The sequence below is a fragment of the Ornithodoros turicata genome, chromosome 2, assembly GCF_037126465.1.
Source record: "Ornithodoros turicata isolate Travis chromosome 2, ASM3712646v1, whole genome shotgun sequence".
NCBI classification, from domain to species: domain Eukaryota; kingdom Metazoa; phylum Arthropoda; class Arachnida; order Ixodida; family Argasidae; genus Ornithodoros; species Ornithodoros turicata.
Window position 1 is genome coordinate 34955310 of NC_088202.1, and position 17586 is coordinate 34972895.

Genomic DNA, 17586 nt, shown 5'->3' on the forward strand with positions numbered 1-17586 from the left:
AGTACGGTTTTTGTGTGACATAAACATGGGACAAGGCATCAGAGGCAGAATGGTGTTGCTTCACATCGTCTAGGATGAAAGTTATTACTGCGAGGTGCACATCGATGGATGCAGTGCGTGCTTCCCACAAACAATTCGCAGTCATTGAGGTGACTAATCCACGTTTGTATTGCCGCTGTTACACGAGAGCTCGGTCGCGCTCGTTTCTGCAGATTATCAGTCATTTTGTGCGCGACAAGCTTGGGGAAGACGAGCGAGGACAATTCTTTTTGTCGGGATTGTGATAGATGTGCACTAGGATAGAGTTATATTTCACGTGCCACCATACCGGAATTAAATAATACCAAAGAGCCACAAGACGTTTTGTTTTACAGGTTCGTACAACATGATTGAATTACGTCTGTACATGCAGATATGTGTAAATGTCGTGTATTCATAACATCTCTCTGGGATGAAGAATGCAACGAAGGAACACAAGGGAACGTTCTTTGAAAATGAAAATTAGTTATCATTGGAAGGTATATACATAACAAGGAAGATGTATCGCATGTGCACTATGCATATACAGTTACAGCAAGATTAAATTAGTTATCATTGGAAGGTATATACATAAGAAGGAAGACGTATCACATGTGCACTATGCATATACAGTTACAGCAAGATTAAATTAGTTATCATTGGAAGGTATATACATAACAAGGAAGATGTATCACATGTGCACTATGCATATACAGTTACAGCAAGATTAAATTAGTTATCATTGGAAGGTATATACATAAGAAGGAAGACGTATCACATGTGCACTATGCATATACAGTTACAGCAAGATTAAATTAGTTATCATTGGAAGGTATATACATAACAAGGAAGATGTATCACATGTGCACTATGCATATACAGTTACAGCAAGATTAAATTAGTTATCATTGGAAGGTATATACATAAGAAGGAAGACGTATCACATATGTGCACTATGCATATACAGTTACAGCAAAATTCAAGATTTCAAGGCACTGCAAATTTGAGTTCTCACTAAAAAGCACTTATACACTTGTAGCGACCTTATTGCAGTTTTGCTTGCTTTTGCAACTGCTTTGTTTTTCTTGCTTTCTCTCCGTGCCGTTTGTTTTCCATTTTGCATGCAACATGCATTCTCATCACGGAATAATAAGAGATCACAGACCTGGTTAGATCTCGACTGTGCTCTGTACATCCAACAGCTGGGACTGCAGCACATTCCAAGTCCTCAACAATAGAGAAGAGTAAATCTTCATGCATTTTGCTGCTCAGTCTGGTCATAATAATTTCTCCTAAGCACAATAGTAAATTCAACAATTGGGGAGATGGAAAGGTAAGTCTTCCCCTGTTCTTTATAGCTATTAGTTTATATTTCTCATCAATCTTCTCATTTTCTGTTGCAGTAAGACCTCTGCTGCACTCATCACAGCTCACCAACGCCAGGATTTTTCTTGCTACAAACCCTGCTACATAGGCTAACACATCTGGGTTTGTGTCTGCTACATTATAGCTGTGCTCCCTCGAAGTGCCCTGGCTTGGTTCTTGACTGTCAGGGACATGGTAGCTAATAGCACCCAACCGTTGATCAAGGTTTGTAGAACCACTAGGCTCCTGTTCTTGAGTGCTTTCGAAGTCAACCAATGCCTGAAGGATTTCTCCCCCTGTGATGTTGCTGCCCCGTGGTGGCTTAATCAGTGAATAAGCACTGAGCAGGCGAAACATTTGCACAAAAAGTGCGGAGTCAGGGTGCTGATTTTGACCGCAGCAGTTCCGCATCATGCCGAAGAAACGCTACAAAAATTGCAGTTGCAGGAACGTATCAGCATAAGCACTTGGAAAAAGAAAAAAAAAGCCACATACCTCCAATGCGTCCTGGTTCAGTCGTGCCGTCATGATGTACTTGAACCCGCATTCTGAAGTAAGGTACTCCGTAATTTCCAAGGTTGCCTTGATTGTTACTTTTAAGCCATCTGACGTCTGCCTGGTCATGTAGTTGTCTTCCGCCTCTCGCCCGGCCCGCTGTTTCGAAATTTGTTCCCACTGATCGAGGAAACTGAGAAAATCCTCAAGTACCTATTACACCATAGGGTGAAAAAGAAATTGGACATTTAGAAGCCTTTTTTGCACTCAGTAGGCCATTCTTTTTGAAACAAAAGTACTGCATCCCTGCTCCACCAGTTCTCAAATGCATGCAAGGTCTATGACGAAAAAAAATGTGGGAGGGTTGCACTCCTTCAACTAATTGAGGAGGTGTGGCAAAACGAATGGCCTTACTGTTTCATTGTATAAAGCAACTTCATCATTGCGGTCTACCATAGCCAACGTGAACTCAGTAACTCTGTAGCTGACGTAACAGAACTTCTGTACACTGAACAATCTTCATGAGAAAAGTTACAAAGAGTCTAAAGTACAACACGAAATAGAACAATGCTATGTTTTGTACAAATTGCATGGGTCCCCATTTTGTTCCATATTTAGACTACTTAACTCCTGCACAGTACAGTATGACTGCTTTTTCTCAGCTATTGCTGGACCACATTACTGGCTTATTTGTGAAATTCCTACCATGAAGAAACAGTATTTTAAAGGTGCATGGAAAGGCTCGAGAATGTCAGGTGAACCAGAAACTAGGAAACTAGCCCCGGGACACACATTCACACAAAAGCTGGAAGTGATCACATAAGTGCAGGAAATTTTGTCACTGGAGCGCAAGAAATTTTGTCACCGAACAGAAAGCCAGCCTCGGCTGCCAGTCTGAACAGTCATGCGCCTCACCAATACTGAGGTCTCAGTCTTTTTCTTTCTTTATTTTTGTATTGCCACCTGTTCCGCGTCTCGACTGGTCGCGTGAGCTAGCAGATGATGCTTGGTGGCCAATGAGAAATGCTCTACCATTTGATGTCACGAGATCTAGGGAGTCACTGTACCAGGTTGTCGCCGCTGCGCTCTCTCTTGCAAAGCAGTTTCCTCAGTAATTTCACACTTCCCAAATGAAATATTTTGCATGATGCTTCCTGAAGATAGTATGCTCATATGACGCAGTAAAAATACATATGTTCCAAGTCCCTTACATGCTCCTTTAAGTATTTGTTCTCACCCTGCGCTGCTGTGGACTATTGCTCAGAGCCTGTGATGGTGTCCTTGAGTTCATTATATCTACAAGCATGTTCACTTGCTCAATGAAGGTAATAGATGGTTGGGAGTCCTCTAAGTCTGGATGTTGAGACATGTAGAGCTGCATAGCCTTTGCTACACTGTTGCCAAAGAACTTGAAAAAAGAAAATGCACATGTAATAAATGTATATTTGCTGTCATTGGTCCACAAAGTCTAATCAAAGTCAAAGTATCAAACATTTCTACTCTCCTTTTTCATTCTTTTTACCTCTGCTGAACATGCATGTCTTGCTACTGCAGCTAAATAATATAATCTAACTGGGTCCTTGCATTGTACTACAATTAACTGTAACATTACTACTATGTTATGCAGAAATTCACCTGAAATGCCATTGCAACGTTCATCTTCTGAAATGGCCGTGGGCTTATGTGGTCTTGTGTCAGCTTAGGACACGCTTTCAAAGTGAGGGCCTGTGGTTGGTCCATTGCAACTACTGCTTGCCAGTGCTTGATGCTCACAGTTCCATGTGGTGTCTGCAATACAGGATAATTGCTTGATTCACAAGTGCTTTACCATCACGAGAAAGCAGACGTACCACCAGTTCTCTTTTTGTCAGTGTGCTGTTTCTGAGGCATTTGATTAGGTGTGGGAAGTCTGAAGTAAACCAAAGCCTCCTGGAAAAGTCACTGGATGGATGCAGCTGACCTCCTCTGTGTTGATGCCAAAGTAAGTCCACATATTCCTATTCCAGGATGCACCATCTGTGGTCACAGCATCTACTTTGAGCCCACTTCTCTCCAAGAGCATTATGCATTCCAGGATGAGCTTGTGTAGCACGTTTCCTGGGGCACTTCCTTTGCTCAGAAAGCAAGCCAGAGCCTGTACCCATTTTCCTCTGAAAGGCTGGAACATCAATACAAGTGCATGATCTCCTTTCTGGGCCTTCTGCTTCTGTGGGGTGTACTTCCCCAAGTTTGTAAAACCATGGAGCTTGAGCGTTGATTTGTCGAGAGAAACAGCTTCTGTGAGCTTCATCTCATCAACGAGCAGAACCCCTGAAATTTTGTACGTATTGATCAGGGATGTTAGTGTTCTAGTTACCATGAAAATAATGCACATATGAATCCTATAGTCGTTAGTTAGTGGATCAGTAAGGAAAGTCTAAAAAGACTTTCAGCTTTTAACAATCTTATCACGAATGTTCCCTGCTTTATGATGCGAGCTGTACGATGAAACATACTGGGCAAATTATTAGCAAAGACATGGAAAGACACACGCAAAACTGGTGTATTAAATGCCTGTTCCGTGTGTGTCGCTCCATGACCTTTCTTGGTGTTCTTACAGTATGTTTCACTGTGGGCAATATGCTCTTATCGTTTCATCTGTACAAGCTGTATGGTAGTTAGTCAATATAATATGGTGTCCTAGCTCCACATTTGGTAATGCAATTGTCTACATGCTCCCAAAATAGTAAATGTACCATAATATGGATGGTAGTACATCAGTGTCCAATAAATCATACCATGAGTCTCTTGTGCAGCCATGCTCTCAGCCTTGACTTTAATGCATCTAAAAATGCTTTCTTGGAATCCATATACTGGTTTCAGCTTCCTGATGTATGCATTCATGGTGTCTGTACATGGCAGGGGAAGAATTTGACGCTCCCTTAAGTGCTTGTACAGCTTTGGACTCTTGATCCTCATCAAAAGACACTCATAAATCCACTCCATCGTATAGCGGCGTCCTTTGGGGCCTTTCTTGCTTGCGGCATTGAAACATTGCTTCACAGCTTGCCTCTGCACAGCCGGGAGGTCACAGATAGCCTCCTCAATAGCCCGTTCTTTCACTGTAGCGCACTGTTGTTTGATTTTATTTACGTCTTGCTTGAGCCTTAGTGCCTGAAGAAAACAAAGCAGAAAGATTGCACAGTTCAGTTTCTTTGCAGGAGTTAGTAAAGTGATATGCATAGTACCAAAAAAGTACTTGATGTAAAGTACTGCTTGTACAAATGTGTACTTAAAATAGACTACAGAGTCCTTCAGCACTAAATACTTGAAATAAAGTAGAACATACAGAGAAATGTATTGAAGTCTTGTCAAGCACCTGGTAGTAGAATGTGACATTTCTTGTTACATGCATTGTTGCTCTTCATGGCTATTTCATGCACTCATAAAAATAAACACAATGCTATATCTCATGAAACTCGTGCCCACACACACACTTAAATTTCTACTTACTTACTCTAGAAAATAGAATTTGTTGTGGAAATTGGTGTGGAAATTATTGTCCAAAATTAGTCAAAGTCTTCTGACTGTACGACAAAGACTAAGTGCCGGACTCTATTTGCCGTCTTGTTTGAGTAGTCATTTCAGTAATATCTGAAAGACCACTCAAACAAGACAGCACACAGAGTCCAGGACTAGAATTACAGCATAGCGATTGTTTCTGGTACACAAGGAATGGTAGCATATCAAATGTGGTAATGGCCGCAATGGGTGAGCTATGGCGAGTTTCATGAAAGGGTACGTCAAGTAATTTCATGCAACTCATGAAGTGCAAAAGGCACTTCAAGTAAAATAGAAAGTATATTATATAGTCGACGTACTTCACATAAAGTAAAAGTACTCTTAAAGGTACTTTAAGTGCAACTTAAATTCCACGTACTTCAGGTACTGCCCATCACAGAGTTAGTAGCACATGCAGGAGATTTCTCAATGTCAGACAATGCAACTGCTAAATGGCTGTATGAAGTTCACTTTGTTACCATTCTCTTGAAATAACGGTTGCTCCTGAGGACATTTCGTTTAGTGCGCCATGCAGGCCTTTCGCCCACTACGGTCTGATGCCTCTTCTGACGTGCCCTGTCCAAACTCCTCTTCCCTTCTTGGCGACAGAAGACACACCTTTGAATTTTCTGGCCTGGTCCTTTGGTGCCCTCTACCACTATGTAACCACAACACTGCTCTGAACACCTGTAACAGGACAATGTTCTGGTTAATGCTGTTATGGTACGTTGCTTTAATTTGCTGCAGTGGGATTTCTGTACCTTTCACTGTTGTAAACTCCTGGGCACGGAAGAACTTTATTAATGTGCTGCAGTGCGAGCATGACGTCAGTGGTTGACTTTGGTGTAACAAAGGGAAGCAGCGATGGGTTTATAACTTTTTCCCTGATGAATATTATCATTTCAGGCTTGTCTGTTATGACAACTTTCTTCATAACATCGTATTTGCTGTCGACGTATACAAAGGCAACAAAGTGCTTTTCTTCATCAATTGAAACAGCCCACTGGGAGCTAGGCATTTTGATAGATTGTATGTCTCCCAGCAGCTCATTCATCAGAACTTTTCCAGTGATGTCATCATGTAGCAGGACTTCTGAAGTGCCTTCCATGTGATGGAGGTCAGCGTCATAATGTGAGCAGCTAGGCATTGCTTCTTGAGGTTGCTCTGTGGGTTTGTCTGCGCATTGGTCTGTGGATTGGTCTGTGCATTGCTCTGTGCGTTGTCGTTTCATTGGTTCACTTCTTTCAGTAGGTGCCTTTCTTTTCCTTCTAGTGCTGGTTAGATATGTTGGAAGCCCAGGAAAGATACATGGAACAGCTTTCTCTTTTAAGACCGGTCTTGTCCTTTCTATCTTATTTGTAGTTCCATCCTTTAGGGTGATGGTGTAGTAACGCTCGATATCATCGTCTTGAAAATGCAGCTCACACACTTTGTCTTTCTCTATGAAAGCCTTATCTTGCCTTGGGACCTTCCTCTGCCATTCTTGTAGGATCTCTGGGTCCTTCAAGGAAAATGTAGCAATTAGGAGTGAGCATTCTTGCTTACCATTAACACTATACTTTCAAAATATGGCACCTTCAGTTACGTGATCAAACTTTTCCTGGTACTACTGTTAAGGTTGTTTAGTTTGAATTATGCTATTTTTTGCATACTGAACATGGAGATGAAGTATAGTTTCTACACAAAAGCTGGTCTATTAATTTCATGACATTCATTCTTAATTTCTACATTGCTACCAGTAGAGGACTACATAGTGCATGAAATTCCTACAGCAGCATGGGTCACTGGTGTCATGCTTCCTTCTGTTTTGCTTTTATTCAGGTGTGAGAGGACCTCTACCATCCCCCCAAAATTGCTGTGCTGCCTGGAATCTTAAAAGGGTAGACCTTAGTATTGGAAAGTGCTGAGGTTCATGGCATATGCATGGTACATGAAGCTTCTAAAGTGAGGCATACTCTATTTGACAAATGGAAAATAAACTTATTTTTTTAACACTTCCAGTGTGGTGTACATTTTTGCTAAGGATACCAGAATATTTTATGAACCAATAGCGTTAGCATTTCCCGAAATTTCGCGATATGGCGCAGCGGGAATGAGAATGTCCCTTACCTTTGGCGCCCCGAAAAGGTGCGGGTTTTTCACCCCTTTCTCCTTGTTTCCTTCTTGGTACTGGGGTACCCCGTCCTACAGCCAGGTATGAAGCAGTGGCTGGTCATACCTCAGCCAGCGTGTTTTGAAAGCGTATATACACAGCGCGTCAACAAGAAAGCCGGAACGTGCGAACTGAAAGTAAACGGCGAACTCTCCCTTCTCGGACCCAGCGGCGTCAGTGGATTCCCAGCCTAAATGAGTCCCCCCCCCTTCCCCCATCCAATAGGAAACAACAACAACTTTATTACGGGATGATGGCCGTGCATCCTACAGGAAGTGCTTTATGGACCTTGCGACTCTGTTGCTTCAGGTCGAGAATATCAGCTGGTGTCTCTTTTTTTCGCTTTTAATAATTAGCGCACAGAAAGAACAAATCTGGCGACCGCCCTCAGGAGAGCTAACAAACCAACATACAAACAACCTTCTGTTTCACAACATAATTTGCGTTTATTTATACATAAATTCGTGGAAGCTATGATAACACTTTGACGCACAAAGTGGACAAACCAGAAAGCGTTTTATTTTTTACTATCTGTCATTTATGGACTCCGCAGCTATGCAGGTACAAGTAGACGGGTGTGCACCACACGAATGCCAGCGTAACTCTGGCGTTTTTCTTTTAATGCTTCATGGATAGCTTCCTCGATCAGCCATCGATCCGGAACCCCGCCACATTCCTGCAGCAATGCGTCCTGCCCCCTTCCTTGTACACACATACGAAACAAACGTATCTTGCTTGCCACGGAACGGGCAGAACCTTTTTTATGACAGTTTCTGCAACACCAACAAAGCGCGCGTCCGGCGACTTTCGGATAGAAAGCTTCCCTCCATACTGCTCCATACCCTGAAAAGTGGCTTTACAGCACAACATTTGGGTCCGGTGGGCTAGCTTCTCCTTATGACACCAAAAAGGAGGCAGCACAAAATATACAAAAAGGAATGTAGCCGACCAGAAAAAAGTATATGCCATTATTTAAGACACCATGTACATGTTTATTTATCAAACACTCCTTTTGAGCGCTTCCTCATAGAGCATTCCAACACACAACAACGCATTGACCGGCGGCAGATTTCGCGGAGTTAGTACCGGAGGGAACGCGAGCGCCGCGCCGCGGCCGAAAAGGACTCGAGGAATTTGGACGTCATTTTCCAGCCGAGTTCGTTCTCCTTACTTCTCCTCCGTGATTCCACGTCTTGAAAGTCGCCGCCATCTTCCTTCGCGATGCCAATGCCAATCAGTCGAGCCGACTGAGAGCAAGCGAGTTGTTTGAGCGTAATCACGCGTCCTACAACTAATGCGCATGCGCGACAGCCCGAACGGACGTTTCATAGGGCTAAAATGTCGCTGGGTGCTGTAATGATAACGAAATTGCGGCAGGTCAAGTAAAAAACACAATGTTTGATAGGAAGGGATGGCTATTCTGTAAAGTTAGGTGATTTCAAGTTGCTGCAAGCAGTGTAAATTGTTCTGGCGTGTGTCCGTCACCGCCACGAAAGTGTTTCGCTGCTTTGTATTCTCGGAGCAGCAAGGCGGGCGTAGCACCTGTTCTTCGTTTTTTTTTTTTGTTTGTTTGGGCAATGCCGTGTTTTTTTTCCTTTTTTTGTTATTTTTTTCAGTGATGGAACGTGGATCAATTAGATCTGCAGAAATAAAAAAGCAAAAATCAGAAAAAAGTAATATCAGTGGTGAATATTATACAGCATAATGCTTTATTATTACACGGACTCCCCGTTGGTGTTATCACAGAAATATTGGCAATATTGGCGCAAAATGGGCTTGCCAATATGGGCAGCCCATATTGGTCCAATATGGAGCCTGGTTGCGCTCCCCATATTGGTCCAATATTGGCAGCCCATATTGGACCAATCTTGGCAGCCCATATGGGACCAATATTGGACCAATATTGGCGTGCTGCTTGGGGAGCCTCTTCACAATAATGATCGAAGTCCGTGGGGTCCAAGTCCAAGGGAGTGGTATGGCAAAGGAGTGCGAGTGGTAAGCAAGGGAGCTGCATGGGGAGTCAAAAACACGGTCCCTTGGTAGCTTCTTGGTCACACAGCTTCTCCGTAACTCTGTGGGGAACCTTTGCCCAGGGACAGGAGCGCCCGCGTGGTGGCGCTGCCATCAGAACGCGGGAGAGAAACGCCTGCGTCTCCCATTGCAGCACACGTGTTTCGGCTGTTGTCGCGTAATCACTGTGTGCTAGTAGCATGCCAGAAACACGCCGTGTTACGAAATGTCACTCTGGGTACCCGTGAGGTGGCAAGATATACATGTTCGCGTTTCCTGCTTATGCTGACAAGAGTGAGAAGTGGAAACGTGCCGTTCTTTGCATTGATGGTGGGCAGTTCAGTGTTAACTCTCTTCACACACGTGTCTGCGAGAAGCACTTTGACCACAGCGACGTCATGTGGCACGACGAACTCGTCATCAACGGCGATAAAGTGCTGCACAAGTGTGGAAAGCCGAAGCTTCGAGAAGATACAGGGCCGCCCATATTCGACGGCTGCCGTCGTATCTGAGCACGCCGATACCTAGAAGCTGTTCCGTCAGACAACGATCCCAGCGAAACAGCCCCGTAAAAACAAAGCGTATGCCGTCAACACCAATAACGAACTCTGTGCTTTTTATGGACAGAATCTTAAAGAAAATTTCACGAGGAACTGGGGCTTTTCGCGAACGGATGTTAACTGGTGTAATAATAGTGTAATCGCGATCGACCGATCGCTTCAAATACTAAGCGGTCATGTAACTGTCTGCGATTAACTGTAGAAAGTCCTTTACGCGCTAAATAAAGTACGCATTATTAAAGTTGTTTAGCATGGCTGGATAAAAAAGGCTGCTCGAGATTGATGCACGGGAGCATGTGGACTACCTGACGGTTCCTTTCAGTCTCCAAAAAGAAATGAGGTCGACACGAGATGACTAAAACAAGAGATGCGCGACAAGGACACGCGGTTAAATTTCGTGACATGTCTGAGTCAGTAGAGATCCTTTTAGACACTGTACTTTTGTCTTCATCAGCTTCGCGGCAACAATTGAGAGTAAGTCATCTGGTACCACTCCCCGTACCACGTGAAAGAGACTGGTGTGATTGCGATTGTCAGTTACGCCGTCATGGGCGCAGTAAGTGTCCGCGATTAACTGTAGAAGGTCCTGTACCCGCTAAATAAAGTACAGATCACCTATGCACATAAACGGCGCTAGAATCTCCAGTTGAGGGTTGGGGGGAATCTGTTTATTATATAAAAAAAAATTAAGAGGGAAAGGTTAGCTACCGCTATGGCGGCTTGCTATTCCCAGGAAGGAAAAAAAAATAAAGGCAAACAAAAAGAAAAACAAAGAAAAAGGGGAAACAAACAAACATAGGAAAACAAATAAACAAAAGGATAAACAAAAAGAAAAACAAAAGAACAAAGAGGAAAACAAACGCAAAACTGGTCACAGTTCACCCCACTGATCTCTATGTATAAAGGCTGGATCGCGTATGGGAGAGGGGCTCGTGGGAGAGAGGCACGCATTCGGGCCGCCATGTTGGTGGGCCCTAAAACGCTGCGTGTGCCCATTGGAAACAATGGGAGGCAACAGAGATTGTGAGTATTTATTGCGCTACAGGCGTTGATCATTGTTTGTCGTCACGCGATTTTGTAAGGTGCCAGTATACTGATGTATCCTAACAGTGTTTCGCAGGTGCCCTGCATTTCGATTCTTAATAACGTTATGTTTTGCATTCCGAAACTAGACCGTCACTGCAGTGCAGCGCTGGGAATTGTACTACAGCACGTTTCCCAGCCAATATTTCAATAAGAAACGATGTGAGGTTAACAACAACCATGTATATAATATCCCGTGCTGCGTTCTGGACAAAAATTGTTCCACAAAGAACGGTCCCAGAAGGGATACCCGCATGGTAGAAAGAAATCGCCCCGTACAATCACAGCCGTTGTTTCAAACAGGCGTATGCGTTTAATTTGATTGATATCAAGCAAGAAAGGGTCTTTTAGTGAACGACAGTGGTGTCTTCGATGTAATGCCTCGCAAATATGAACACACCGAAGCATCCCAAACAATTACTGCACGCAATTAGATTACGCTTAGGCCAGTTAATCTAGGTGTTGATGTAAACTTAATAAAGTTATTTAGAAAGTGGTAACACCTCCTTGAGACACAAAACTTATATCCTTTTGAAGTACAGCACTTCTTTTTTCTTCTTCCTTCATTTTTTCTGATTATTTGCAGGTGAAATTGAATGTCCTTCTCGCGTACTCACATGATTTTGCTAAATAGAACTGCAGCGTGAACAAAGCTGCGTAAGAATGGGGGCCTGCCATCCACTGCTGACTTTGTCATGCTAGTTATGTGGAGCACGTTGCAAAAAATGCAGCTGCACATCTGAAACTCCAATCATTATCATCGTCATCTAAAAGGGAATGTGGTAGCACTGCTGTGAAACCAGGCACGATTTCTGAAAACCCTCTATGGCACTTTCCGCAGTTTGCACACTTTTCTTCAGCGTCAGTCTCTCTCATAGGAGTCACTTTGCATTAACAGTGACTCCCATCTTACATTTTCATGTGCGAGGGCTCTCTTGCACTACACATGTACGGTTTCCCAACTGCAACATGACGATTTGGAGCTTGAAACTGGAGTCCTGGTGTTCCCTGTGTATGAAATGATACCAACTGAATCTTGTCAAACGTGATGTTTAGTGGAAGATGGCTTTCTTGGTTGTGCATTCTGAGTGACAAAGATTAACACGATATGCTTTTGTAAAGATAAGTGATGTTATGCTCTATGAATAAAGAAAATATACATTTTTCAAGTTCAACATTTATTCTGGCATATACGCATTTCAAGATACAATGAATGCGCAGGGAAGTGACAAAACAATACATTTATTGTTTTGTGACCTCCCTGCAATGACAATATATATCACAGAAATGACAACGTACAGGTACACTATGTAAATTTGTTGCACCCAATTTTCATACATGCTGAATTTTAATTTTTTGTTTTGCTGCCTATGTGTTCATGTGTGCAAACAACACTTTGTTAATTTCAAGCTTTTCGCTCCCATCCAAGATATTCCTGTCCTGAAGGAACCGCCCCTTCGACACCATAAATATTCAGTAGGTTTCACTCTGGCAGGCCCTGCCACTGCAAATTTCCTGAATTGAAACCCTTCAATCTGTGTCATAACCTTAAATACGTCAATATTTTTGCAAGTAGTTTACATGCTGGAGGACACTCCTCCTGCAGCTAAGGCAACTACAGAGAGTTCCAAGAGGCCGAAGGTAAACCTACAGCTGCATGAGTTTGATCAACAGTAGTGCATTCTCAAGAAATAATTTTCTTCTTATAGCATATATGTACATGCCCAGTAACTGAAACAATGACCACAGTTCCGCAACGAGTTTTAATTCCTGAGGGTGTACACTGTAGAGGTGGGTTAGATCTACAACAGTTAATACAAGGTATTATATACTATGAATCAGTGATGGCCACTAAGTACTTCTACTATAACTACTAACTACTTTGCAATGGAGTAGTTTAACTAGTAGTTCAACTACTTTTCAGGCAGGGTAGTTAAAACTACTTCTTTAACTACTGCAGTGTAGTTTAACTACATCTATAACTACTTAATGTTGTCCATCAACATCAATCCCATTCTATAACTTTCTAAGACCCCTAAATATGAATCACAAGCAGTGATAAAAGTGAAAATTTAGTACACATGCACGGCACAATTGCTCTGCACCTCCATTCTCATCAAACAAGTAGCTCAAGGTAAAAATCGGAAGCACAGCCATGCCGTAAAGCTTGCGGCAAAATCGGAAGTAGTTGGCGCCTGCAGTAACCTAACTACTGTAGCCAACTACTCGAAATAGTAGTTTAACTAGTAGTTGCACACTACATTTCTGCAAGTAGTTGATAACTACTTTTTAACTACAATCAGGTAGTTTAACTACATGTAGTTAACTACTGGCCATCACTGCTATGAATACCTTTAAAAATCTCATGTGACACATATGCTTTTACTTTTTGGAGGTGCTGCGGTGATCGAAGTTTGTGGGCACTGCTCAGGTTTTGCACCCATTTCTTGCGTATGTCGAGGCAGCTGTGAAGGAGAGAACATTTGTTAGGTTGCAACTAGTTAAAAATAAATATGTTGTTTAGTAAAAGCATCGCATAAATGTTTAAAACAGGGTTTACAATCTTGATATCTTTTAAAAATTTCAACGTTTAAACGCTGTTGTAAAAGAAATTATAGCTTCATCACTAAGACACAATGCTGGCTGAAGGGGTCTAAGGTGTATATAAAGCTCTTTGAAGTGATGTGTTCCATGATGTGAACATGTAAAGAGAATGTACAAAATTGAGAGAGGATCACCACAGTGCGTGCACTGGGGTGGTTCCTCCTCGTACAGTAGGAACCCGTGAATGAGGAACATGATACTTATCTGTAAGCTCGATCGCATCAGACGATGACACAGGTGATGCTCGATGACACAGACGATCCTCCGGGTAGCCCCCGTGAGGAAACCTGTATTGAGGGACCACACTGCTGCAAATAACACGACAAGATACAAATTATTATTATCGCAACAAGCTGACAACATAGCTGAGACACAAAGGCGGTATCCAAGTCACACCACACCACCGTTACGTAGGATTCTTTGTCACAAATCAAACCAAGGCACAAAATAATACCAATACAAGAAAAAGGGTGACTATCTTGGTCTTATTATGACGTAATACTGAACTTATACGCGAAGGTGGTTCAAAGAAATGACTGTGCACTTGCTTCCGTAGAGAACACTTGGTACCGTGCTAGCAATGCATGCAGAAAAGCACTCGAGTGCTCGCACATATTGATGACACCACTATCAGTGTAGTGTAACATGTTATCTCCAGCATGTTATGCACTCAAACTGTATTTGCCGGCGGGTAAAATGCAAGTGGGTTCGATTGAACTTCGGAAGAGCGATCAAACAACTTGCACCCAGTGCTGGTTTTGGGCAAAAAAAAAACACTTCATAATTGTCAAATAAATGTACAGAATGGACGCCTATTTATACCTTGATAAAGAATGACTCACCTGTAGAAATTTCGGCCCGGTATCATTGCCGGTACTTTTGGTACGACCGTAATTGCAAGAAGTTGTCATGATCGCTGCGGCGACTGTTTTGGGTACAGTAAGATGGCGGCCGGTTGACGCACGATCGCGCTCCCTATCCGCGATCCAGCCTTTTACAATCGAGATCAGTGGTTCACCCAGAAGGCCACAGGACCGCAGAAACTGAGCAAGTGCCTTTGTCACCTGACTATATTGTGTGGGGCCGAGCAGCGAAGCTAGAGATAAGTCCGAAATCGGCAGGCGAGCGATGCGCGACCGTAGGAGAAGACGATGTTGGTGGTAGCGAGTGCAGTAGAGGAGCAAGTGCGGGATGTCTCCAGTTGAGGGTTTGAAGGTAGGAGACTCGCGACAATACATCCGTGCCAAGTGATCGGCAGCAGCTTTCAGCATAAAATAAAGCCGAACAGAAAACGATTATTCGATTATAGTTGATGCTCCATAGCAGGAAGCCACCGCAACAAATAATTTTCTCGTAGAATGTTTGGAAAAGCGCAAAAACGCCACTGCATCTGCCGCTTCCATGACTGGCCCGAGTGGGAGATTCTACAGGGTTCAGATCGCGGCGCCACCACGTGGCTCCCGTTGTCCCTAGGCCAACTTTTTGACGGAGCTGAATGACCAGAAAGCCATCAAGGGGCCGTGCTAAAACTGACGTTCCTGTAACCGAACTCACTGACAGGCTTCAAAGTAGTGAAACTATGCTAAATCAATGAACACTAGAGCTGTTCATATGAACACAGCTCCTGGCGAAATTTCGTTGCGAACAAGGTGGGGGATCGAATAATATGAAGTTGAGGAGGATAAATAGTATACGATCACTTACTGGCTGACGATAGAGTTAATATGTACGATGTCAGGTCTGTGCTTGATTTCCAGGGGTGGAACATATAGGCTCGGGATCGAACTTTCTTGGGTACGTCTGAGCGAACCAAGCATGAGGTGCAAGATGACGTAGAGCATGTTTGCCGAACCAACGCGAAACAGACGATGACGTCCTCCGCTGTTTAGCGTTGCTAGTAATGTAGTGGTCAGAAAATGAATTGCAGTTCGATATCTGTTGTAATCCACGTTCATAAAAATGATAATGATCAAACAATCCATGTGGCAACGCATCCTTGAACTAATGTGTGCGTGAATGACAGTTTCATCATACAGTTACGTTTTTCAAGTGCAGGAGGATCCAAGGACAGCGATGATGACGGCGGCGATAGTACACCTGACTATCCCTATGACGTTAGCGGCGGTGGTGCCTCCAGCAGTGATAGTCAGCCACCGATTCCGGCACCAACACCAAGGCCACCGCCACCCCGTACGATTTCAGCGTTCCTTGCAATATTTTCTTATGCAGAATGCTATTTAGATAACTTTGTGCATTGGCACCCCCGAAAGAATCGGATAGGTGTCGCTCTCAGACCCCTCTTCCCGTGTGAACCAACCGACTGACGTGTATTCGTAGAATGGGAACCCTTGGCATTGGTGTCATATTGAAACCATTGGTGACTGATTGGCCCTCATTGAGTCCTGTTCCTGAATATCAACCCAGTGGGCTCCATAATATCCACTGCTGATACATGTAAGAAGGAAAAAGCAAGAAACCTAAACTCATTAACAGAACCAAGCTTATTAAATATTTTGGTTTTCAATCTCTAATCGGCATGACACCAAAATGAGACCACTATGTCATAAGTGTGAGCAAGCGCTGGGTTAACCCGCAGGTTCGCACGGAAAAAAATTCGGACATGCCAGCACTGCGCCCACGGGTAGCACGAGCGGGAGACTCCGGGGAGAGTTTTCACACTGCCTACTAGAACAAAACGAAGTGGAGCAGCTGTGACGTCTTCCCGCTTTTTGTCAGCGGTACAAGTACCCACTAACCGAACAAACATCACCCGAACAAACTTCACCCGCGAGAAACTGCTTCGGTGACTCTTTTAGCAAATCTGAGGGATTGTGTCGTATTTTCGTTCTGCTTTTTTACGTGTACTATGTCGGGAGAGTCCGGAGAGTAATATTACTCTCCAGTAGGGAGAAAGGTGTTATGCTGCTCCCTTGAGGGAGTGAGGAGACTCCCTTTATGAGAGTAATTGTACTCTCCAAAAGGGTGTTATATATGTGGCAAAAAAGGAGTTAAAGTGCACATTTTTTAAAGAGTGTAAGATAAATTATTCCCTTCTTGTTTATTTCGTTTTTCGTATGTATGAGCTACCTATAGACGCTCTTCAATAAAAGTTTACGAGGGAATGCACATGGGATAGTGGGCGGCGTATTGTCACAGTTCGCAGCCTCCACGCGGAGTGTTTTGTCATGCATAAACGGGAAGACGACGTGCACCCCCCTCTCCCCGGTCGCTGATGGCCGAATATGGTAAATGAGGTTGTTCTACTGGCGTCCCTGTTTAGCCCTACGACATATTAAGATGTATATAGATGTAAGATCGAATCATCAGGTGAGTTAATGGTTTTTGATGGCGAGAAAGGCAGGATAAAACAACAACTTTATTTCAGGATGATGGGTGGGGAGTTTCATCGCCGGGGGCGATACTCTACCCCATTACTGGAGGTGAAGCGGGGAATGAAGGAATGGGTCCCGTTACAATAAGGATCGAAGTCCTGTGGCGTCCAAAAAGGCGAAGAGAGCCTTGAGAACAGAGCAGGATAATGGCGTGTGTTGCCAACTGTAGGATGGGGCAAGACGTAATGCTTGCCCACATCGAGTTTCATGGTTCCACGCTTTAGGTTGGTAAAAGGCCCAATTAAGAGTTCGTGAATGGTGTTGTGCCGAGCGCGTTGCTTTTAAGCAATAATGGGTAAAGTATCTATAATTGTACTTGGAGTAAAGTGCCAAGTACATCACATCATTTTTAGTTGAAGTACAGTAC

The 17586-nt window shown here is 43.4% G+C and overlaps 1 protein-coding gene and 1 long non-coding RNA gene across 2 annotated transcripts in view; both read left to right on the forward strand.

Moving 5' to 3' along the window:
- Positions 1-17586, forward strand: part of LOC135383348 (uncharacterized) — a 499267-nt gene that overhangs the window by 59164 nt on the left and 422517 nt on the right. The window lies entirely within an intron of this gene.
- LOC135383347 (uncharacterized) overlaps positions 1-17586 on the forward strand; it is a 285601-nt gene that overhangs the window by 38342 nt on the left and 229673 nt on the right. Inside the window, exon 2 of the mRNA XM_064612843.1 lies at positions 15883-16017. Within this exon, the coding sequence (XP_064468913.1) occupies positions 15883-16017 (135 nt within the window). The remainder of the gene's footprint in view (positions 1-15882; positions 16018-17586) is intronic.